Source organism: Pleurodeles waltl, chromosome 8, assembly GCF_031143425.1.
Source record: "Pleurodeles waltl isolate 20211129_DDA chromosome 8, aPleWal1.hap1.20221129, whole genome shotgun sequence".
Taxonomy (NCBI): domain Eukaryota; kingdom Metazoa; phylum Chordata; class Amphibia; order Caudata; family Salamandridae; genus Pleurodeles; species Pleurodeles waltl.
In genome coordinates, this window is record NC_090447.1 from 81,077,134 (window position 1) to 81,103,181 (window position 26,048).

General features: G+C 44.2%; 1 protein-coding gene across 3 annotated transcripts in view; it reads left to right on the forward strand.

The window, feature by feature from the left end:
- Window positions 1-26,048, forward strand: part of PDE2A (phosphodiesterase 2A) — a 1,588,440-nt gene that overhangs the window by 1,390,367 nt on the left and 172,025 nt on the right. For all 3 annotated transcript variants that reach the window (XM_069203789.1, XM_069203788.1, XM_069203790.1), the window contains 2 exons: window positions 22,074-22,233; window positions 25,041-25,093. In XM_069203789.1, the coding sequence (XP_069059890.1) occupies window positions 22,074-22,233; window positions 25,041-25,093 (213 nt within the window). The remainder of the gene's footprint in view (window positions 1-22,073; window positions 22,234-25,040; window positions 25,094-26,048) is intronic.

Sequence of the window (26,048 nt, forward strand, 5' to 3'; positions counted from 1 at the left end):
ACTCCGGACTGGCGTTGCTGCCGGATCCTGTGATGTCACCTGCAACTGAAGCTGCGGTCCTCACTGGAGTGAGGCCTGACGCCGCTGCAGCTTCGTTGAAGTCCATGACTCTGTGAGTCCTGAAGTGCCATGTCACCGACATCCGTGACACCCGACTTCGCCACACCATGCCGTGACCACCGGATATTGACCCCACCGGAGGTGCGCGGATCCGACGCTTCACTCCGATGACGCCTCACCTCCATAGCTCTGCAGCAAGAACCCGACGCCTCGCACCAACGCCTCCGCTCTTTCGATTGACAGCACCAGACCCAGCAACGCCTTGATCCCCGACTCCGTGCACCAGCTTCTTTCCTCATTTGCACAAGGTACTGTACCTGGGGGTCCGTGTGGCCTTGTGACTGGCGCCAATTAGTGCTGGATTGTTGGGAACAACTCCATCACGAAGTCGTGATATCACCAAATCGAAGCACTTGTGTTTATAAGCGCTATATTGAAGTTTAATCTTTAAAAATTCATAACTTAGCTTGTGTATGTTGGATTTTTGTTGCTTTGGTCTTGTTTTGCCTAGATGAATATTGTCTATTTGTCTAAACTGGTGTGGTGTCCATTTTATAGTGTTTTCACTGTATTACTGTATGTATTGGTACAAACACTCTACACATTGCCCCTGGGTTAAGCCTCCCTGCTCGTGCCAAGCTACCTAGGGGGCAAGCGGGGGCTAACTGGGAGTATTTCTCCTTTACCCCAACTAGAGTGAGAGGCCTTGCTTGGACAGAGGGCAACCTAACTGCCAACCAAAGACCCCATTTCTAACAGACACCTTTCCCTTTGTGAATTATTTCCGCAGCTCCCAAACCACTGTGTTGTATATCAGTAAGCATTGTTGACGTCACATGTTGGAATGTGGGATATAGAATGTGGGGGGAGGCAGGTAGTGGAAGTTGGCTCAAAGTGTGGAAAGAGCGAGGAGCTGTATTGATGAGCCTTATTGTAATATTTTACTTTTACTTAATAAACAAGTATTAAGTCTATTAACTTGTTTGTGTGTCCACACAACAATTTGGCGACAAGCGTGGTACGTCTTCGGCTCATCAATACTATTTGCACCGCCATTTGACATCGCAACGGAGATCGATGAATAACTGCATCCAAATGCATTTGTAGAATGCGTGAGTGCAGCACGGTTCGGCAAGCAGTCACCAGGACATGTTCTATGGACTTTGCAAGAACTTTGTGACATATTTACAATTATAATTGAAATTTCTACTCATGCGCTAAGCAACGGCTTTGGAATTTTGCTGCCTTTATCCTCGTGCATACCGATTACATTGCACTCCATTTCCTATAGAAATAACGTGCATTGCTGTCCCGTCACTACGTGGCAATTCAAGGCCGATTTCCTTTAAAAAATAGTGACGCGCACGGTGGCCATTTTAGATTGGGCACGTTTGGAGAATATGGGCAATTTCCTGTAAAAAAAACCGCGAACAGCAGCCATTTTAGTTTGAAGTTTTTATCAAATGAGTCATTTGATACTGTCATGTTTACATGCATGAAATTCTGATTAGGTGTACCAATTTGACGGTGATTTGTACACCAATAGAAATAGTTGCTATTGCAAGTTTAATAAGTCTACAAGTACATTTTATGGTACAGTGATTCAAAACTTTAATGCATAGTAACTATTATTTCATCAGTACTATGCTCATAGTAATATTATAAATCAACCAACATTATTTTTAAACAATCCTGGCAAACCAACAATAAAATGGAAAAACTGGCACAGAGCATTTGAAAACTACTTAGTGGCTATTGATGGGAAAAAGTTTGAACTTGAAAGGAAAAAGGCATTAATGTTTGGCCTTCTAGGCAATGCTGGTCAGGAGATTTTCGATACTTTACCAGAATTTGAAGCACCTCGATAATTTACCAGAATTTGAAGCACCTCCTAGTCAGTTTATTCCTTTTAACGAATATGAAGAGGTAGTTAAACAAATGGAAAACAATTCACGTAAGAACCTAATGGTATAGTTGAACGACACCGTTTTTTTAAAAGGAAGCAAATGGAAGATGAAAATCTAGCAGAATATATAGCTTCTTTGAGAGTCTTAGCATCCTCATGTGAATTCAATGAAATGACAGATATTTATATTCAAAATCAATTTGTGTTCCAATGTTATTAAAAAAGGATTCAAGAAAGATTGCTTGCATTCAGAAATCCTACGTTACAGGAGGTCATCGACATAGCTAAAGGAATCGAGAGATCAATGCTTTCTACTAAAGCTTTAATGTCTGGTGGCCTGTCTAAAGCGAGTGTATACATCATACAAGAAAGTAAAGGTTATGACAAAGTTCAATTCATGGACAAAGGCAAAGATAACAGGTTTGGTGGGAGGAAAGCTGTACAATGTTATAGATCTAAAACACATTTGGGTAATAATGCAAAATGCCCAGCAGTAGAAAAAAGGTGTGCCAAGTGTAAAAAACAAGGTCATTTTGCTGTTGTATGTAGAAGTATGAAAGGGGATAGTAACATAAGAGTCAATTCTGTGGAGGAGTTTGATGAGGAATTGTGTGCAAATATAGTTGTAACTATTGATGATAATTGTAGCAAAGGTGTTATGAACGAATTTAAGGTCCCACTTGGAGTTGTCAGCATTGGTGGCAGATAATTTAAAGTTATGGTAGATTCAGGGTCACCCATGACCATTTTAGATCAGGGTGTTTTTCGCAGATATAGATTTGTCTAAGAGTGATGTCATTCCAAGAGCATTTGGAGAGTTTGATATTAACATGATAGGGTATTTCTATAACAGTCTTGAATTTAAAGGTCGTAGTATCTATACTAAAATCTATGTAGCTGCAAATGGCAGGAAAATTGAGGGTTGGCAAGACTGAGGCAAAATGGGAATAATTTTGAAACCCGGTTCATCCAATCCTACAGGTTTAGGAGAAATACTGTGTTCAGATGACATTGATGACGTTGGTACAGATTTAACACTAGAACAGATTTTGGCAAATAATCAGAAGGTGTCTGGAAATCATATTGGATGTGTGAAAGGTTTTGAACATGTAATTAAATTAAAAGAAAAAGCTACACTAATGGTACATAAAGTTCATCCTGTTCCTCTTTCAGTTAGAAGGGAATTGAAGGAACTTTTAGGTAAGTTATGTGATGGGGGTATAATTGAACATACAGATACTTCAGAGTGGGTATCAGCTATTGTGTCACAAAAAAACTGGAGATATAAGGTTGTGTGCTGACTTGAGGTCTTTGAACAAAAATATAGTGGTGGACTGTCATCCTTTACCCAGAAGTCATGAGATTTTGGCAGCCACTAATGAATCAAAATATTTTTCTTTGATAGATCTTAAGTCAGCTTCCCACCAAGTCAAACATTCTGATTCTTCCAAAGATTATACCACATTTGTAACACCTTTTGGGGCACATAGATATGTATGATTACTTTTTGTCTTGCATCAGCTGCGAGTGTATTCCAAAAACTGATGGACATGTTGTTTAAGGATATGGATGGCATTCAGAAGTTTCTGGATGATATTTTAATACATGCAGAAACAATTACTGAACACAATTCTATTTTGAACAAAGTGTTGGGAATTTTACAGGAAAAGGGAATGACAGTTAGCAAGTCAAAATGCAAATTCTTATGTACAGAAATTGAATATTTAGGGCACTTTATCATCAAAAGGAATAACGCCAAAGGAAGATCTACTGTAAGTAATTGGTGAAACACCTAATCCTAAGGAGAAAGAAACCCTAAAATGTTCTCTTGGATTGAGTGAATATTATTCTAGATTTATCATGGATTATGCCAATTTGGTAGAACCTCTTAGGAAATTGGTGAGGAAGAAGGTGAAATTTGAATGAGAATCCTAACAAGAGACTGCGTTTAAAAACATAAAGGAAGCTATACTAACGTCCCCAGCTTTACAGACTTATGATACTAAAGGAAGAAATAAAATTACGGTAGACGCTGGTGCTACAGGGATAGGTGCTGTATTTTCTCAAATTGTGTCAGGAAAGGAGCATACGGTAGCATTAATTTCTAGAATGCTTTGGAATTCTGAATGTTTTTATAGCATTGTTGAAAGGGAGACTTTAGCTTGTTTTTTGGCTGTGGAAAAATTGAAGACATATGTTTTGGGGCAATGAGTTCGAAATTGTAACTGATCATAAACCACTTGTGTACATGATGGATGAAAAGAGTAATACTAAAGCATCATGTAGGTTAATCAGGCTTTTATCAAAATTGCAAGAGTATAATTTTGAAATCAAACATATATCAGGGGGTTTGAGCAAACGTGCAGATTGTTTATCCAGATTACCTTTGAAAGATAGTGGTGAGATTGAAATACTGGATAATGAATGTGTTGTTGCTTATTTGGATGCTGTGGAACATTGTGACTGTGTGGTCTCTAGTAAAGAATGGAATGAGGCCCGTGGAAAAGATTTGATTTTACAGCAAGTTATGAAATATGTTACCAAAGGGTGGCCTCCCAGCAGAAATTTAGATAATCTATTCAAAAATGTTTTACAAGTAGGTGATGAATTGACTATTGAGGGTGGAATTTTAATGAGGCATGATTTATATGTTCCACCCCAAATCTTAAGAAAAAGACTGATTGATTTAGCTCATAAAGGGTGTCCGGGAGCCACCGCCACTAAAAAGTTATTGAGAACATATTATTGGTGGCCAGGACTTGACAATGATGTTAATATGTTTTTGGATAGGTGTGTGAAATATGTGAAATCAGATAAACATTGGTAAGTGAGTAAGAAAGAATTACAGCCAGTAGTTATACCCAATGCACAGTGGTCAAAACTAGCAATAGATATTTCGGGTCCATTTAGTCTACTTGAGTCAGACATGCGTTATTTAGTTATTATTACAAATTACTATTCTAAATGGATTCATTGGGATTTTTTACAAAACATAAGTACAGATACTATTATAGAATTTTTTAAAAGAATTTTCGCAATAGAAGGATTGCCAAGAATGTTGGTATCCGACAATGGTAGGCAAATAATTTCTCGAATGAAGTGTACACTATAGAGAATACGGTATAAAAAACAAGAAAAAACTTCTCTTTACAATCCTTCCTCGAATGATCAAGTTGAACAAATAAATAGATTTATGAAAGAAGGAATTCAATTGGCTATTGCATCAAATTTAAATGTACGTGAGTTTTTACTTGAAATGTTTATAGTTACAACAGTACACTAAATTCTACAACTGGTTTTTCACCTTTCCTTTTATTAAGAGGCAGGAAGCAAAGTACTTTACTTACTCCGAAGTTTGGTAAGTTAGCCGATAATCTAGAAGCAGCCAGAAGCACTGATGACAATGAAGTTTAGGTTAGACAGAAAATTGTTAACAAACAAGATAGAACTAAAATTTATTATGAAATGATTAATAGAGTTAAACCTAAAGTGTTTAATATAGGAGATTGGGTTCTTATTGAAAAACCTTGTAAAGTGCAGAAAGGAGAATCAGTATATACTTCACCTGTGCAGATTTTAAAAGTCTCCAATAGTTCTTTGTATTTGACGGATAAAGGGTGGTGGAGTACAAATGTGGTAGTTTTACTAAAACCACATCAAGAGAAGTTTTGGAATAGCGAAGAAAAGGATGTGAATGTGAGTACTGAAGCACAATATTATTTTGATTTAGAGTTGAGTAATGAAAGTGAAAGAAGTGGAAAATTCAGTTGGAGAATAGATGAGAGAAATAATTTAAGTGATGTTGATGAAGTAAGTAATGTGAGTACTGAAAGTGTCAATGAAATGCAAAGTACAGAGGGAGTACAGTGATGTATAGAAATCGAAGAAGAATGACATGATACTGATAATAATGGCTGTAGTGCAAGAAGGAAAGTACGAATACCAAAGAAGTACTCCGAATTTGTAATGTCTTAATATGTATTTTATTATTATTATTTTTTTGTTTTTGTTTTGGGGGGAAGGGGTTGTAGATCAGTAAGCATTGTTGATGTCACGTGTTGGAACGTAGAATATAGGATGTGGGGGAGGCAGGTAGTGGAAGTTGGCTCAATGAGTGGAGAGAGTGATGAGTGGGATTGATTATTTTGTAATATTGTACTTTTACTTAATAAACAAGTATTACGTCTATTAACGCGTTTGTGCATCCACACAACACACGGCCTGCTCCCCCTAATATATTCCCAAACATTATTATTATTATTTTTTTAATTAGCACCATTTGAAGATTGCAGGCTGCTTTAACAATACCTTTCCCATCTGGGAATACAAACACTTCCGTGCAGGCCACGCTCCCTCTGTCTTGAAGCTCTTTGAGATAATGTTTTGCAAGCTTCCTGATTAGACCACCTGGCAAAGTTTGATAAGTTTTGAAGTTTAAATTTGCCTTGGCCCGTGTGGCGTTTTCCTGAGACAATTTTCACTGAATCGTGAATAATTCTAATTAAAAACAGCTAAAATGGAAAGTGTATGCACAAGTGTCCTCTGCCATAATTATCTTTTGTGAAATATTTTTTTAAAGTGTGGATATTTATGCAAACTTGGGAAATGTATACCCTTCCAACTTCAGGAAGATTACACATTTTTCTTTAAAGCTTTATGAAGATAGTGCTATGATTCAAAACTTCGCGCAGCCCTTTTTTTTATCCTTTTTATGACAATTCCCAGAAATATATATTTTTGTTTAATTATAGAATGGGGAGTAAACATTGCAGACGTATCTACTTTCATATTTCCTTGGCAATGCCATGCCCTGGGTGGTTTCCTCAATAAGAGTATTAGGATCAATAATTACCTGTTTTTTCTAAGATATTCTCGAGTTCCCATCTTTATCCTATGTGAGTGATAACATTTTCCTCCTGTTCTGTGTAGAGCTCTAGTGTGTCCTAAGAAAATGTTCTTTATTTTTGATACAGGAAATCTGGGGTATTAAAAAAGGTATTCGGTTCTTAACTTCAATTCTGTTGGGTTTCTGTGAGGCTTGTCACATTGGAATGCTTTATCGGGTAAAGTCTTAGGCCCAGATTGATCAAATAGTCATGCAGCACAGTGCAGCAGAAAAAACGCTGCACTGCGCTGCGTGACAGGGAGGTAGCAGGAGAGCGCCATATCCACAGAGATATAGTTTCCTCTTCTTCTCTCCCTAACGCCTGCGCTGATTTCAGCTGCCATGCGTCACGCACACATCTTTATGCCTTAGTGCAGGGGTGTGTATGAGAGTCTATCATAGGTTTTGTACTGGAAGCGTAGGCTTCTACCACAAAATACTATACTTTGACACACTTTAAAACTTTTCCTACGTTGTATAAGTGCTGCACATTGCAGCACAGATGCAAAGGCGGAAAAGAAAGGAGAAATGAATTTCTCCTTTTAACGCCTGCTTTTAAATTTAAAAGGCGTTAACTTTTGGCTCAAAACCCTTTGTTTGTAGATCAAAGGCATGGGTGGTTGTATGGGAACGCCCATGTATGTACCACCCAAGCAACGCCCCCTTGGCGCTAAGTAATGCAAAGCAGTGCTTTGTGATGCTTTGCGTTATTTTTAGGGTACTTTCTAGCACAAAACAAGTTTTGCACTGGAAACTAAATTAATTTAAAAACATTGTGTACTGGTTAACGTTGCATTTGTAACGCTAAGCCACCACAAAATACTTGTACATCACCCCCATCGTGTATACATTGCATGAGTATTTTTATAGATTTAAGAATTTTGAAATAAACTTGACTCCTAGTTTAGCACTGCCGGCGAAGCTCCTATCTCAGTGGCTAATGTGTCTAATCTATTTGCAGACACTAATCCATCTCAATTTACTGTGTCGAATCCAGGCTTCCGGCAGCTCTCAGCTGAATTTTTCATGTCTGTGTGCAGACAGCCATGAAGAATTCTGGGCATGAAGCTCTGGTGCGCCTGACAGCGGGACGTGGATGGGACTGTATCATCAGCGGGGTGATGGGTTCAATGAGTGCCTCCTTTCGAGTTCTAAGAATTAGATTCTCCTGGATCTTAGAAGGAGGACCTTCACATGTGAGGAGGGCTTAGTGGGCCCTGTTCCCCTGGCCCTGAGCTTTTAGCAACATTTCTTTATAGAGTTTAAGGGGAATATTTAGGAGCCCCTAGCGCTATTCGAACATAATTTTTTTATGCTAATGTGGCATTAGAAGGCCAAAAACACAGCACCATATTTACAAAGTGGCACAATGCATGCATTGCGCCACTTTGTAACCCTTTGGCTACATTTTGCCTGCACCAGGCATAATGTATGCAAAGGGAGCGTTCTCCGGTTAGGGGGCCAAAATAATGGCGCAAGGACATCTAAGAGATTTCCTTGTGCCATTTTTTCTCAGCACTTTTAATGCCTGCTTAGAAGGTGTTAAAAGGAGGCTTCCATTTGTTACAATGGGCCTCTGGGTGCTTTGCAAGATTAGCGTCAGAATTTTTTATGCTAATCCTGCAAAGCGCCGGACCAGCATCAAAAATTCTGAAGCTAATCCCCTAACTACCACCAGGGTGCGCCGTATTTTAAATACGGCGCACAAATGGTGGAGTTAGAAGGGCACTAAAGGCGCAAGAAAAGTTGCCCCCCACTGTTTGCAGTGCCACTTTTCTTACATATGCCCCTTAATTCCATACGAAGCTGCCGTCTTCACAAATGAGGCAATGTCTGTAGCCAGACCGCTAGTTGCCACCAGGTTCCATTTTTTCTCATCCCATGAAGAATGTTTTTAGGTCAAGCGTGCAAACGCTGTGACCTGTTGTAAGAATTGTGGACTTTTAACCAATCCCACCGCACGCCCATCACTTTCACTCGTTCGTGGGCTTGCCTTTCAAAAATCCTTTGTTATCATTAGTAAATGCTTTACGTTTGTCCCTCTTTGGGGCGGTTTTGTTACAGCCTTGCAGACTGCCCGTGTTTCTTTGATAATTGCACGAGTGCCGATATTTTTGACTGTGAACAAACGTATTTTTATTTTTCTGTCCCTCCTTCGTGCTCATGCTCATGGCGGCCATGACCCTTTGTATCGGTTCGCTTATGTCAACTAAAGTTTTACTTTTCATTTTTAGTTTAAGTGACAAGAAAAGTCTAGTTAGGAATTTACAACGCTAATAGCTCTAACTCGAGCAAACGCGAGACCCGTTGCATTGCAAATGCTTGTTAATGCTTAGAAACAGGTGCTGCTGATCGCACCTGGCCAAAATGGAGGAGGCAGTGAGAATGCACATTATGACAAGGGAACAATGAAGACTATACTTTCTTACCCCGTGCGTTTTTCCATTGCCATGCTTCATGGTAAGTCCCGCTGTGCTGTCAAATCCTGAATATTTCTTACTGTGTGTCCTGCTGGAAAGGTCAAGGAATACTGTGGCGGTTCAAGTGTTTCTTTCCACACCCTGCACTTCGATGAGGTGAGGTAAGGAAGAGGTTTAGGATATTACACATTGAAGATGCCATAGTACTGAAAAAAGACCATACATGTCCTTTTCATATTCTGGCTTGAGAGCGCAGCGTTCGCCAGACAATTTTGGGAGCATCACCAAAAAGGAGCTTTGGCTCCGCCCACATGTTGGGGACCAGGAGTACATATTTTGATTGGACGGAAGTTGTGTGCTTCCCCAAAAAATGTTCTTGCCCTTAATAGAGCTCTCTTTGTCCAGCTGTCTATTCTTTTCAGGGCCACACACATGGCATTGGAATGTTATCAAAGCATCTCAGATAAGTAGATAACTTATATTGTTTTTCTCTGGCAGCAGCAGATATGGGAAGAGGGCAATCATTAACCTACATGGCTTTTTTTAAGATGTGACAGTGCACCAGTCCCCTGAACTTTTGACCTGCAACCACATTAGTCTACATTTATTTGCGTCCTCACAAATACACATCTATTCCCATGTTATTTACTTGTAATGCTTCCCATTACAATACTGCATTCATTTAAAGCCAGAACTATTGGCATTGCCAGCACTTGTTCAGTGTATGTGGAGTACTTCAGCAATAAAAGTTATGTTATGTTTTAGAGGGCTGAAAGACCTGCACTATCTCCTTTCTTTAGCCACAGAAGGAAAGATAGCGCTAAGAAAACGTTGTGACCACTAGTCATTGCTACTGGAAATGTGGAAACAAGGTCAATGATATTCTTGGGGCAGAATCAATATTTCACTTGCATCCTCTTCAAACTCTAGAGGACAATCTGTGACAAGGATACATGTCCAGGTTCTGTGTGGAGTTGGCACATGGGGGCGGTATAGTGTTCTTAAGCTACCACAAAGAAGGAAGCCATTGTCCATTTGTATCTCTTTGAGTGTGAAAGTGAAAGAAATGAATACATAATGGACACTGTCTACTGTTTTGTTACTTTATATCTCTCATCCACACTTGCTTCCGCATCTGTGCACTTACTCTCCCATATAATCACTCACTCTTTGGTGCACTCCCTCGCTCAAGCACTCCCTCTCACTACTTGGACAAATGCCTGGTGCATGAGCAGGTGCGCCTGTGGCTTAGCCTTAATTAAAATGCGAAACCAGTTTGTTAATTAAACCTACTTGAAGCCTTTGAAGTTGGACACCTCGGCAGTCACTCTGTCATTTAGAATCATGTCATATATTGTGAGCCGTCACACCTGGGATTTTTTGATTACATTAGAGTCATCCATTGTTAGAGCAGCACATCTAGAAGGGCCTGTTTACCATCAGTGATGCAGCACTGGAGGAGGAAACATCCCTCCCTGGATTCGCCAGGCCTTCTCACCCTTCCAGTGAATACATCAAGGTCGGGATGCCAATGCTCGGCACCGTTGCAATAGCCAGTGCTTCTCAAAAGCGTACAGCATATGCCGCTGTGGTCCCCAGCCTTGCAATGCCTAGACTACTGTGGCATGGTTAGTGCCTGTCAACCACACATGGATTATCCGAAGACAGCAGAATAGGGTGCAGACACCATCAGACCATCCAATCACTAGCAGGTGTGGTTCATGCCTGCAACAGTCCTTTTTTTGTTTCTAGCCTAGCTTTGGACTAGGGACCATGCACTTGTGTATCATACAGTTATAGCTAGTATTTTGGCGCAGTAGCCCATTCCAGTGCACTGTGGTGATTGTAGTGCAATGAATGTGTTGAGGGTAATTCCTGATACAGAATTTTGATATTTATGGAGCTCTACAAAGGAATGTAGCATAACCAGTCTAAAAGCAGCTGAATTTCATTTTTTTGCAAAAAAGCACAAATGCCTGTTTAGCAACACCCTCTCTGCAAAGGGTCATCTTCTTTAAGTATGCAGCCGCCCGTTACCCCCAAGAAGCTACAGTGGTAAATCTAGAAACCTCACAATGGAGTGCGCGCAACTTAAGACCAGCAAACTACCTGCAGGTGCAACTCACAGCTTAAATGGCCCTTTCGTGGGTTCTAGTTAGACTGGTTAGACCACTGTGGCACCATCAGTGCTCCTCAACCAGAGGTGTGTTACACGAAGCCCCCTGATAGCACAACAGGCGGCTCCAATAACTGAATACTTTCTCCATTGGCTGGGCCGGGAAACAGCCTTAACAACGCAGCTCGAGTCACGTTGTGCCTTTACAACACGGCCTGAACCACAAATACGTCTTTACAACGCATTCCTTTACCACTCAAGTCATTACAACGACTTGCCTTAGGGAAAGTGTTGTTGGACTGATGTTCAGTCCAATACTTTCCCTACTGTGGTGCTGACTGGAGTTGGAATAGTAAATTATACTATTCCAAAGTCCAGCGCTTTCCCCAAGGCAAGTCGTTGTAATGACTTGCGTGGTAAAAGAATGCGTTGCAGAGACACATTAGCGGTTTGGGCCGCGTTCGTAAGGCAGGCGTGCTAAAGACCTGCGTTGTTCCGACACACAACCGCTGGGCCATCGGAGGAAGGGTATTATACTGTGTACCCTATTTAAGGTGGACAATGTGATAGCCTTTTTTGACTATTTGCCATCACCAGTTAAAACCTAGGTAAAACCTATTGAGCTTACTTTTCTGCCAGTCCTCATGAACAAGTCTTACACACTCAGTCCTTTTAGGTAGAGCTTAAGAGCAATTACCATAGTGTGCATCATGCCTGCCTCATTCACTCCCGTCCACCAGAGTACTCAGAACTTTCAACAGACCACTGTCCTGCAGGCGCCTCTCCTCAGCCTTGACGAGGATAAACCATTGTGGTGCATCAGGTCGTCTTCAACCTTGCGGTGAAGAGAGCACAGTAGCATGAACAAATCTTCTTGCTCTGGCAATTAATAGACCACTAAGTCCATGAATGTGCCTCAACCTTGCAATGAATGTTCACCTCCAGTTCCACAAAAGCTCCTCAACTTTGTAGTGAAAAAAACAGAGTAGTGCCACAACCTTGCAATAAGTAGACCACTGTGGTGCCACTCTCCAGTCTTGCAGAGGAAGGACCATGGTAGTGCTACCAATGCTAATCAACAGTGTTAAAGTGCTGTCGCCCAATTTTTATAAAGAATCCCACTGATGCCGCTTGTGCATGTCAGGTCTGCCCATCATCAAAGCTGTCCAGTCTTTAGTTCACCTCATGCCATTGTTATCCACCAGTATTCACTCCCTGTCCCTATTTCACCTCTCGTAGGCTTCTTTTCATCACTGTTTTTCCCTTTGCCACTGTTCTTCTATCTTTTTCTTCCGCCTTCTTTCCTCCTTTGCTGCTTTTTTTCTCTCTTGTTCTAGGTCAAAGTTTGACATTTAAAAATAGTTTGTGCTCCACAAAAAGGGAGTGCAGTGGGCCCCACAAGCAACCACTGGCTCAAATTAAGCACTGCTCCTTAGCCTTGTGATGAATAGACCACTGTAGTGTCACAAATGGGCCTCAGTCTTGCGAAACCCACTGTGACTAAGCCTATCAGCTTTTGGTGCACAGGGCTTCACTTGGTCTCCGCTCATAACTGTTCCTCCTACATATGTGCAAAAACAGTAGATGGTCTCACCTGAATGGTCGGTGGGTGTGTTCTACCTGTTGGACCTTACTACAAAAGGCACATTACCAATTTAACACGTTGTTGGAAATGGTTTCAGCTCATTTAGTCCATCACGTTTTTTTTGTTTTTGATCTCCCAGTTTTTGAACTTTTACTGTGGGTCTCACTCCCAGTAATTTCAATGTAATTGGACTGAGCGTGTTTACCGCCAGCGTCTGCCGTCTAAGATAAGGGTGATGCAGCACATCTAGGGAAAGGGGCACTGAGGGCCACATTTATATTTCGGCAAATGGGTTACGGTGACAAATAGCCCGTCCGCCGAAATACAAATCAGGCCCTTAGTTGATTACATGTGAACACATGTACACACATGTATTGGCTGCATGTGGCAGACTACTGTTGTGCACAGCCTGATAGCTGTACACAGGTAACATGCATGTGGTGGTTTTAAAATGCAATTTCAACCTGTCAAAATAGGAACTTTTGATAGGCCTAAAGTGTCCTGTTAATTATTAATATGTCACCCTACGTAGGCCTTATTACCCTGAAGGCAGAATGCATGATAGTTTAAAAGTAAAAATTAATGTTGAGAATGTTCTTTAAAATGAAATATCCCAAAAGCCTTTTTCACTGTAGCAAGGCTGGCTGCTCCTATAGGGAAATAATTGGGCACACTGTTACACTTATTAAACACTAAATTCAGATTGGTAGAAGCTGGAGAAATAATTAAACACCTAATTTTAATAGTTATACAAAATCAAGTTTAATGGCGAAATCCCATTTTATATAGCTATTGCACAAAAGGCACTTTTAAAAAGTTAACATTTTTCTGTCTAAAGCTTGTATGTATCAAACTGTCTGTACATGGAATACGGATGGCACCCCGCGGTGAAATATTTATTGATCCCAGACAGTGGACAAAGGGTTTGAGTGCAGGGAGGTGTTTTTCTTTCTTGAGCAGGATGGTGTGGGGGATGTACCCAGCTCCTTCCTGAGCTTCATATGATGTCTACCCTGTCACTGACAGATATGCTCTCACCTAGGCCTGACTCCCTTTTTTCTTCCAAGACAACTTGGCCCAAAACCCAGTGGGAGGGGTGCTGCTTCAAAGCCAGGTTGGCGAGACCATAAGGGAGGGTTTGTCCATTAACATATCCACACGTCAGGGTGAGCACATGAACTCTGACCAGGTGAAGAAGGTTTCTGCCATATTGAATTGTCCCAGAATACTGTACAGGAGGAGTGGGGCAGAGAGGCGGGATGATGTGGCATACTAAGATTGGTCTGGGGTGCCTGGTATTAGAAATTTCCACCTACACTTATAAACCCCTGCACAAGAGAGCGACAGAGCGCACAACCCTGGATCTGGACAGTGAAGTTACCTGAATCATGGAGAGCTGGAGGAAGCCACCAGATCCCCATGATGGACTAAAGAATTTCACTGCAGCTTACTCTCAGGACTAGATGGGTCTTTCTAGAGCCTGTGGCACTGACCACCTTGTGACTCCTGAGAACCTGTTCAACTGAGGACCAGTTGGCGGAAGATCTGAACTCTGCTGCCACCCTAAGTGCCCTACAAGATGTCTTGGAGGCTCTTGAGCTTGGAAATGTGAGCAGGAGAGTGTTCTACTGGCTGGGAGTGAAGGCTGTTGCAGGGAGTCAGTGAAACCAGCTCACTGCAAAATGAGCCACAGCTCAAGAAAATTGACCAACAGGCCTGAATTATGTTTTTGAAAATACTGCCCATTTAAACATGCCTGCACAAAAAACGGAGTGCATGGGCCTCTGCCACTTCTTTCAGATTTTACCCCCAAACCCCACCCCGGAGCATCTTTCACTCATAATTTTGGAGAGGGGTGTGCGTGGGACTCCCCTCCCCAGAGACTATTTTGGCTTTGGGGACTCCATCTCCTGGTGCTCGATATAAATGAATATCTGATAGAGACTTCTGGTTGCAGATTCCTTACCTTATAATTTTCCCCCAGGCGTTAGACTGGATCCGGAGCTTTTTTCTTTGAGAAATACCCTTGCATGTCGGTAGGTGGCTTTGGTCGACTCCGCGGGCATTGTTGGCATCGTAGTCGCTCTGATGACGTCGGGAATAGTACATAGACGCCGCCTCAGCACAGTGACGTCAGTTCTTTTCTTTCCGCACCACGCGCTGATCCGGAGAGAGCTACCTTGGTCTCCTTTTGACCTAGTTCGAATGTTTTGTCGAGTTTTTTGGCTTTTGGTGAGTTTTTGGTGCGTCGAAGTGTCCCCGAAGACCGGTTTCAAACCGTGCGAGAAGTGTCACAGCATGATGTCGGTGACGGATGCACATAGGGTCTGTTTGTGGTTCTTGGAGCGCGACCATGACCCAAAGTCATGCTCCGATTTCCGGACCATGCACCCGAAGGCCTTGAGGAAACGGTCACTTAAGCTCATGGTGGCCCAGCGCTCGGCTCCGCGTAGGTCCCAGTCTCACTCGTGGGGAAGGTCTCAAGACCGTTTGCGGAGCCACCACCATTCTTCTTCCTCCAAGTCCTCTGGCACAGGTAAGAATAAGAAGTCGAAGCAGTCCCGTCGCCCTTCGACTTCACCCCGTCGCTCGGCTGATGCAACACGGGAGGAGAGTCGACGCTTGAGGCCTCCGTCTTTGGAGCCTGCTTCTAGGTCCGCTCTGCGCTTTCCCGAATTTCCGGGAGCCGGAGCAACCCCTGCCCAAGTTAAGGAGTTTTATGTGGCCATGTGCCTCATTTTTGGGCAGGCCGACCCCAATATGGTGCCTTCTGGCCCAAGGGGTTCAGTCGAGGGGACTTCAGGTTCCGTGCTGGCGGGTTCGGGTCCGGCCACCGAGGAACCCTCCGGATCCGCTTGTGGATCCGCACCGATGCCGGTTGTACCACTGAGACCTTCCCCGGCTTGATTGTCAACGCTCCCGAGGCCGGTGGTGCCCACCATCAACGACAACCTGATCCTCATCCCGATGACTCGGAATGGCGTTGGCCGACGCCGCCTCTGTCTTCGATGGGGCCTACTCACCCCAGGTCGGATTTGGACCCTTTTCCTTATGGGTATAAATTCGGGGAAGGATTGGAGGGGTCCCTGGACCCTTATGAATACCAGGATGACCCATCTTTGGACTGGGCACAGGAATTGGGCGAGGCCAGTGAACTGGGCACTTCTCCAGGTGCTGGTATGTTGTCTCCTCCTACCGTAGCTACGGCGGAGGGAGCGACTTATGCTATTGTGGTTGGTAGGGCGGCTGAGGTCCTTGGCCTTAAGCTGCCTACTGTACAGGTCAGGTCATATCTCCTGACGGAGGTGCTTCAGCCAGAGGCTTCCACATCTGAGCCCCTTTTGCCATTAAGTGAAGCCCTCACCGATGTCCTTTTGGGTACTTGGTCCAAACCCAACACAGGGGCTCCTGTGAACAGGACTATCGCACGCCGCCATCGCCCGCCCAGAATGACCATAAATTCCTGTCCCAACACCCTATGCCTGAGAGTCTTGTCATCCAGGCTTCCTCTTTCTCAGGCGCATTCCCTTCTACACCCCCGGATAGGGACTCAAAAAGGCTGGAATAATTTGGGAAGAAGATGTTTTCTTCCTCCATTCTCACGCTGCGGTCCATGAACACCGCATGCCTTTTGGGCCACTATACCCACTCTCTGGGGAATATGGTCGCGCAAGTTCTGCCGCAGATACCTGAGGAGACCCGTGCTATCGTCTCCCAAGCTGTCACCGATGGGAGAGATGCAGCAAAGTTCACGATCCGATGTGGGCTGGACACGACCGACTCTCTGGGCAGGTCAGTTGCTACGACGTTGGCCTTGAGACATCACGTCTGGTTGTGTACTTCTGTTTTTTTGGGGGATGTCCAACAGTCTCTTATGAACATGCCCTTTTGCCCTCTTTGGAGCCAAGGCGGACTCGGCATTGAAGAGATTCAAGTACTCCCAGGCTATGGCTCAGTCCCTTGGCCTTTCCGGTGCCCCTCGCCCGCAATAATCCTCCTTTCGCCCCTTTCGTGGCCACGGAAGGGGCTCCCTGTCGCATCCCCAACCCAGCCACTGTGACACCCATGCTGTTCAGCCGCTGGGTGGCCGGGAATGCAGAATCCCACGTGGGCATGGGACAGGGAACCAAAGGTATGCCCAGTCCAACCCTGCCCCCGCTGCCGCCCCCAAACCCTCCTAGTCCGTCCCCTCACTCCGATCCAGTTGGCGGCAGGATTCGCCATCCCCTGCCCCACTGGGAATCCATCACTACAGACAGGTGGATTTTGCAGATAGTTTGAAAGGGCTATTCCCTCCCCTTCAAATCTTACAGAGGAACATTTGGCACTTCTCCGCCAGGAAGTCGCAGCTCTCTAGGCCAAGGGTGCCATAGAGAAGGTCCCTGGGCCAGAAGTAGGTCGTGGTTGTTATTCCCGCTACTTTCTGGTGCCGAAAAAGGACAAGGGCTTACCTCCTATCCTAGGCCTTCGAGACCTCAATTTCTTCCTCAAGAAGGAGAAATTCAAAATGCTCACCCTGGCTCAGGTCCTATCTGCCTTAGACCCAGGAGACTGGATGGTAGCATTGGACTTGCAGAACGCTTATTTCCACATTCCCATTCTGCCTGCCCACTGACGTTACCTGCGATTTGTGGTAGATCACTATCAATTTACTGTGGTCCCCTTCGGCCTTACTAGCGCCCATCAGGTGTTTACGAAAGTGATGGTGGTGGCTGCAGCTCAGCTGTGCAGGTTAGGGATCTCAGTCTTCCCCTACTTCGACAACTGGCTGTTGAAGGTGGACTCGCCCAAGAAAGTCATCTCCCACCTTCAGACTACGGCGAACCTCCTGCACACGCTGGGGTTCACTATAAACGCGCTGAAGTCACACCTGACTCCCTCTCAGACGCTCCCTTTCATCAGAGCTGTTCTGGACACAGTGCACTTTCTGGCTTATCCTCCCGAAAAGCGAGTCCAAGATATTCAGGCTATGATTCCGATCTTTCAGCCTCTGTCTTGGGTTTTGGTGAGACTGACTCTGAGGGTGCTGGGCCTCATGGCCTCCTGCATCCTGCTAGTGACACATGCCAGATGGCATATGTGGGCTCTGCAGTGGGACTTGAAGTTCCAGTGGGTGCAGCATCAAGGGAATCTCTCCGACATGGACCAGATATCGGAGGGGACTGCGAAAGGCCTGCAGTGGTGGCTTTCAAATCCATATTGGGTCCACTGCAGATCCCTCTCCCTTCCCCAGCCAGATCTATCCATAGTGACAGATGCGTCACTTCTGGGTTGGGGCGACCGCATGGGAGAGGCGGAGATCAGAGGCCTCTGGGCTCCATATCAGTCTTTGGGAGCTCTGGGCGATCAGGCTTGCGTTAAAAGCATTTCTTCCCTCTCTCAAAAGGAAAGTAGTGCAAGTGTTCACGGACAATACTAAAGCCATGTGGTACTGCAACAAACAGGGCGGGGTAGGGTCCTGGGCCCTTTGTCAGGAGGCACTACGCCTCTGGACATGGCTGGAACATAAGTGCATTACCCTGATGGTTCAACATCTGGCGGGCTCTCTCAACATCAGAGCGGACGAACTCAGCTGTCGACGCACAGCCGATCAAGAATGGCGTCTCCATCCAGAGGTGGTGCAAGGTCTCTTTCAGCAGTGTTGAGAGCCTTGGTTAGATCAGTTTGCCTCCGCAGAGCACGCGCAAAGTCAGCTGTTTTGCACATTGGAGTTTCCAAGGTGGCACTCGCTTGGAGATACTTTTCGTCTCGAGTGGAACTCCGGCCTCCTTTCCACCTTTCCGCTTATACCACTTCTGCCCAGAGTTCTCAAGAAAATCAGGAACAAACGGGCCCAAGTTATCTTGGTGGATCCAGACTGGGCACGGAGAGTATGTTATCCAGAGCTATTGAGCATGGCCACCGATCCTCCACTCAGACAGCCTCTTTGGGCGGCTTTTCTGTTGCAGCAACAGGGGACGGTTCTTCACCCTAACTTGGCAATCTCCACCTTTATGCGTGGAGATTGAGCGGCGGCAGTTGACGACTTTAGATCTTCCACACAAAGTTTGCGATGTTATCTTGGTAGCCAGGCGTCGCTCCACCAAAACGGTATACGCCTTTCGTGGGCATAAATTTGTGGCATGGTGTACCAACAAATTTGTTGATCCCCTCTCTGCTTTTCTATCCGAGGTTCTTTTGTTCATTCTTTCTTTGGCCCAGCAGGGCTCTGCTTTGGGCACCACTAAAGGGTACTTATCGGCCATTGCAGCCTTTCTTAGGCTACCTCATCAGCTCTCACTCTTTAAATCTTCTGTTGTCAATAGATTCCTTAAAGGTCTAACCCATTTATTTCATCCCACTCCATATATCATGCCTCAGTGGGACCTCAATCTTGTCCTCACTTACTTAATGTGTACTCCCTTTGAGCCGATGCACAATTGCCCTTTATGGCTCCTCACTTTCAAAACTTTATTTCTTGTTGCCGTCACTTCTCCTTGCAGAGTGAGTGAGCTTCAAGCTCTTTCTTCAAAGCCTCTATTCTTGTCTGTGCAGCCTGACGAAATGGTGTTGCGCACAAAGGCGTTGTTCCATCCCAGGGTTGTTAAGCCTTTTTATGTAGGCCAGTCCATCACCTTGCCTACTTTTTACGCACCCCACATCCTTCTCATTAGGAGAGACTCCACCATCTTGACTCAAAAAGAGCATTGGTGTTCTGTCTAAATAGTACTTAAGATTTCCAGATGGACGATCAAGTCCTTGTCGGGAATGTGGGTGCGAAGAAAGGGAAGGCGGTGCAAAAACGTACCATCTCTCGATGGGTGCTTTTTTGCAACAAGATGTGCTACGCTTTGGCCAAGAAGCAACCCCCTGAGAGCTTGTGCACTCATTCCACCAGAGCAACTGCTGCTTCCACTGCGTTAGCAAACGGAGCTCCTGTCCTGAATATCTGCCAGGCAGCTACGTGGGCATCCCTGCACACATTTGCTACAGTCAGGTCCGTCGGGACGGCTACTTTGGTCGTTCGGTCCTGCAGGACTTTCTAGTATGATCGGGGTTCACAGCCAACCTCCGAGGATGGCATTGCTTGGGTATCTATTCTAAGGTAAGGAATCTGCAATTAGAAGTCTCTATCAGATGTACAAGTTACTTACCTTCAGTAACTAAATATTTGGTAGAGACATATTCTAGTTGCAGATTCCTTACCAACCCACCCATCCTCCCCGCTTGTGTTCTGATTTCTAGGGACAGGGATTCCCCCTTCAGGTCCTTAGCTCTGGCACACCAATCTCAGTGTTCTAAGCAGCTCTGCGATTTGGCGAAGAAAGTCATTAAAAGAAACTGACATCACTGCGCTGAGGCGGCATCTTACATACTACTCCCGACATCATCACGGCGACTATGATACCAACGACCCCCGCGGAGTCAGCCACCTACCGAAGCGCAAGGGTATTGCTCGAAGAAAAAATCGCCGGATCCAGTCTGACGCCTGGGGGAAAATTCTAAGGTTAGGAATCTGCAACTAGAATATGTCTCTACCAGATATTTCTTTAATGAAGGCAAGTAACTTGTACGTCAGGCTGTGCTGCAAGGACACAGCCTGGTGAGTGCAGGAAGAGCTCCCAGGACTCCATCCTCAGGACCCTAAAGGCAGCCACTGCATGGGGAACAACACTTGTGCTCACGCCACCTGCAGAAGACCAGCATGGGCAGGTATGAGAGCACAGACAACTGCCAGCTCCCAGACAGAACAGGAGTTGTTTGCCAGGAGCTGGGTGGGCCACAGAAGCCTTTGGGCTCCCTCACAACCCCCAACGCCTATCATCACTGTGTGTTACCCGGGTGGAACTGCAACTTATTTATGGCAGTCGCACTCTTTAGTGTTCTTCAGCTCAGGAGTGTAGGGACTCCTAGTGGTTGGTCCTATGGCTGCATTTTATGTACGTCTGCCTTATATATTGATGTGTTGACCCCTTGAGAAAGCCAATAGGCCTGCAACATATAAAATGGCACTCCTTTATACTTTTATTTGTTATGGGGACTTGGGGTATTGTGATTTGGGGATCATGACCCATTAGGAATCAATTGTGATTTCAGAATGCTATCAAAGATATTGCCATCTCTCTGAGGTATATATTTGGAATTTAATGTGTAAAATAAAAGTATTTTTCCTTCTCGAAGAAAAAGCACTGACTAAACACCTCTCCTGAGTAGGCCTTGGACTGCTCTGTTTCGTGCTACAGTGGGGTGCTTAGTTCCCAGTAAAGAGTAAATTGTGGAACTATTGCTTGCACAGTCCCCACATCCTGCACAACTGATAACCTAATTTCTCATGCACATCCACAAGAAACCCCTTCTGCCTCAACAGAGGGGCGAAGGGAATCTTTTGCTAGTAGGTCGTTTTCCCGTGCCACTGGCACAGTTAACTGGCACAATACTGTTGGAGGAAAATAATATATCCCATTCCTCTCTGCTACACACACAACTTTTAAAATAGAGCTTTGACAGTATTTGTAAAACAAAATAATGCATTTAATAAATTCCAACCTCAACCATTGGTGGCATTTAGTCACTTTAGGTGCAGGGCACCAATAGGAGTGCTTAGAGGAGACTAAGGCCCGGTTTGGAGTTGGTTGCACAGGATAACATGTGTCACCCTGGAGTTCTAAGCTCACTATGCCTGTCTTGTCCCCATGTGTCCCCTCTTGTTCTCTAGCCTCTGTGTCAGATTAAAGCTCCTGTAGATTGTGAATTCTCAAGGCACACAAGATAATAGTTCCATTCTTGTGTCTTCTGAGACGACCTAGGGCTCTCCCCATCTTGTTGGGCTCACTATTCCCTCCAAAGCCCCACTTTAGTCTATTTTCAGCTCTTCCGCCTGCCTCCTTTCCAGTATGAATATCTTTCCTTCTCCTGCCCCTCTTTCCTGGTTCCCCTTGTCACGTCTCACCTTTCGGTTCTTCATCGTGGTGTTTTTTTACAAGCTCACCCTGGGGTTTCTTAGCGCTATATGACAGTGTGTTATTGTCACCCAGCTCAGTGGTGCTTCGTTGCAAATGTAACAAGAACAGCCTCTTGTCTGGGCCTTCATCTCACTGTGTTCCTCTGGGTTTTCTTTCCAGATCATTGTGGCCTGCAAGCGAGTGCTGTCTTTTCAGAAGTTCCAGTCCTGGCCCCAGGTCAGCCTCTCCACCAGCTCCTCCCTCAGCTCCCTGCCCAAACCGGAGCAGCCTCCAGGCGAAAACTATGATGATCTGGATCGCAAGATCCTCCAGCTCTGCGGTAACAAGCCCTTCTCCCTCCCGGGGGCCCCTGGCCCCTTCCCACCCTTCCTTACTAATCTCCTCTGCTGCCTTTTTCTTTCCCCTTTCACGGTTTTCACTTTGTTAATTTCTTTTATTTTTTACCTCTTTGGTTCCCTCCTTTCTTCATTTCGTTCTTCCTTCTTTGCATTCTTCCTCGACTCTTTTCTTTCTTGCTTCTTTTCTTTACTCCACTTTTCTTCCTTCTTTGCTTTCTTCTTCGAATTGTTCTCTTCCTCGCCTCCTCTGCTTCTTCATTCGTTCCTTCTTGATTTCTTTCATGCTTCTTTTCTCCCTTCCATTTTTATTTCCTTCTTTCCATGTATGTTTTTTGTCTTTTCTTCCCCGCTCCCTTATTTCCTTGCGTCTTCCCTTGATTTCTTACTTCCTTTTATATCCCTTCCTTGCTTCTTATTCTTTGGTCTCTTCCTTCTATCCATCTTCTCATCCCGTTTTCCTCTCCTCCTTCTCCATCCGCTTGCTCCACTCAGTTCCCCAGTTCCTGCCATTCCGTTCCCTCTAGGGTGATCCCTATTTTTGCCTGCCACTGATGGTATGCTGTGGGCCTCTTGCATACCAAGGAACCACCTCACCGGCGGGGGGCTTAGCTCTTTCTGTATTACCTGAGGGCTCCTCCTCCCTGTGGTGTGTAGTTTATTCTCTCCGAGTGTAACCCAGAACTGTAGTGGGCAATTAAATACCACAGACACTGGGGGAACAGCGACGCTTCTGCTGTGGCGATCATTCCCATAGCTGGCTGTGAAACATCACTGGCACTGTGGTGTCAGAGAAAGCAGTATGTTCACAAAAGTAGGGGTCAGGGAAGAATGTTGGATCAGAGCAGGAGACTAGTGTAGTGTAGACTACGTGAGTGATGTGACACACAACTTCTAATAACACTACATACTCAGGGGCGAACAGACCCCCTTCTGCTGTGGCACACATTCTCATAGCTGACTGTGAAAGTCTGTGAAACATCACTTGCATTGTGGTGTCAGAGAAAGGTTTTTATTTACAAATGTGTCACAGAAGAAAGTTGTGCCAGAGTAGGAGACCAGTGTAGTGTCGACACAAGAGTGCTGTGGCACAAATCTTCATATAACACTACATATACAGGGGTGAACAGCGCCCCTTCTGCTGTGGCATGCGTTCCTATAGCGGTCTGTGGAAGTCTGTGAAACATCACTGGCATTGTGGTGTCAGATGGAGGTTTTCTTTAGAAAGGCAGGTGTCAGAGAAGAATGTTGGGTCAGAGAAGGAGACTAGTGTAGTGTAGACACGAGAGATACCTCCTAGTAAAACCACTGCACTTGCAAAGTGATGACTTACAGTTTGATGTTAAGCCGTTCACCTGCCTAGTATATTGTGTCACATAGATGTATTTGTGCTTCACAAGGAGAGAAAACATGAGCTCTGGGGATGTTATTGAAATATTCCTAATTGATACAAGTGCATGTAAGAAAATTACATTTTTCTTATAAATGTAGTTGGAAGAAAAAGTTATTCTCTTGAGTTCTGAAAGATTATTTGGTGTGTCATCTTCAAGGTAAGCAGATGTGACATCAATTATAATTGTAATTGTATTTTTATTGCACTTACTACCCCTGATGAGGCTCTGAAGCACTTTTCGGTGAGTAACACGCTACTGCGGAACCCAAAAAGGATTAGTGGTGGTCTAGTGTAGAGAAATATAACTTAATTTGAGAGGTGTCTGTTAGTTGGATTGAATAGGATAATGGAGGGATAGAAGAGGCAAGAGTCCAGAAAGTAATATTTGGGAGATCATCATAGTAAGATGAGGTTTGAGATGAGTAAAAGGAGGGATATGTGAAGGAAGAATTTAGAAAAGTTGTTTGGGAGATCATAGTAGTAAAATGAGGTGTGGGTGAATCAAGGGGGGATAGATGAGGGAAGTGTCTAGAAGGGTCTTGGGGAGATCATAGTAGTAGAATGAGATTTGGGATGAGTCAGAGAGTGGAGGCAGAGTGTATATTGAGAGAGTTATTGCGTGAGACATAGAGAAAGCATTGTAAAGAGTCAACATTTATTTTCTCCTACAGTAGGAGTAAAGTAATGACCATATAGGCACATAAGTACATAGATTATTAACAAGAGAGACATTAAGAAGAGTACATTTATACTTTCCCATACATTCTCACCGTGAACATTTGTCGATATTGTGGAGATGGTAGATGTGCGTGTCGATATAACTGACTTCGAAATGTTGGCATCCAACCTCACAGCATATGGGGCTGTAGCACAGATTCTGTTTCACAGCTTCTTGGAGACATTTTCTGCTCGAACCAAGTCTCCCTTAAAAGAAAATAACACGTTCATTGTAAGTGTGAGAAAACACGCAAGCTCTGGGAGCCCAGTAATTGGGATCTATGAAAGAGTCTGCTCATGTACAGGAAATTATGCAGTTTCCTTCTTTCCTCCTCAGCAAGGTGCACCCTGGTTGGTCTGTTTTCTCTGCCTCCTACCAGGCAGGAAGTGACCCTCTAATTTGCAGTACACTCCAATTCCAACGAGAGAACCCTCCCTCAAGAGTGGGCAGGCATCGTAACCACATTGTTGTGTATTATTGCATCCCCTGTACCACAATAGCACAACACATGGAAACAATAGTGAAGAAACTGCAGCTCCATCTTCCTGTGTATCTCATTGTTTTCATTGTAGGATTCTTTATAAGCAGTCGGTGCATGCGTCCTCTGTGCTTCTGCTATCTGTTACATTTGACAAGGCTTGTTTTCTGACGGTGCTCTCTGTTTCTCTTAACGTCACTAGGTGAACTCTACGACCTGGATGCCGCATCCCTCCAGATCAAAGTCATTCACTATGTAAGTTCTCCAGGCTTTACTTTCTTTGGAGGTGTGTTTCTGGGTTGTAAGTTGGTGTGACACTAATGACGTCGTGGATGGGACCAGCAGGTCCACCTGCCCATCTCTTTCCAATGTGATCCATTTGAGGCTCAATAAGTCAATGGCTTGCAATATTTGTTTTACAAGAGCCGTCCTGTGCTGATGTTATCCATGGCGAGCGACCATCCCCGGCCATCACAACATTAAGAGCTGGTAGCCTTATGGTAACCATCTGTTCATCTATGAAGAACCATCAGTGGAATTCCACCATGCACCACAGTTTCTGCTTGTCCACTCACTTTTCTGTACCCTATCTGTCCCTTTCCTGTACGCAGGGCTTTATTTATCTAGGTGTTGGATGCTGGCATGCTGTTTGGGGACCAGAAAATGCATTTCATTATCAGACCTTGACCAGGAGCAAGACAGAAAAAGGCAGGAAAGGGAGAAGTAAGGAGGAGGAAACAGTGACAAAGGAAGAAAGTACGGATGGAAGAGATCCTGCAAATGTGACATAAATAGACAGGAAGTGTAGGATGGTGGAGTCAAGGCTTGGCAGCCTTGTTATTCGACTATCCTGGCATTGGTCAGCACCGTGGCAGGATCCTGAGCAAAGTCTGGACCTCTGCGCCTTAATTTTATTACAAATTAAGCACTGTCTGCTAGTCTATGAATCTTTCTGTGTGAATATATATATACATATGTATGTATACATATATATATCTATACACATATATATGTGTATATATATATATATATACATATGTATATACATATATATATATGTATATGTATATATATAAATATATATATATATATATATATATATATATATATATATATATATATATATATATATATATATATATATATATATATATATATTCCTAAACGAGAGCAGTCTGTTGTTTGAGTGGTGCACTCATCTGCTGGTGCT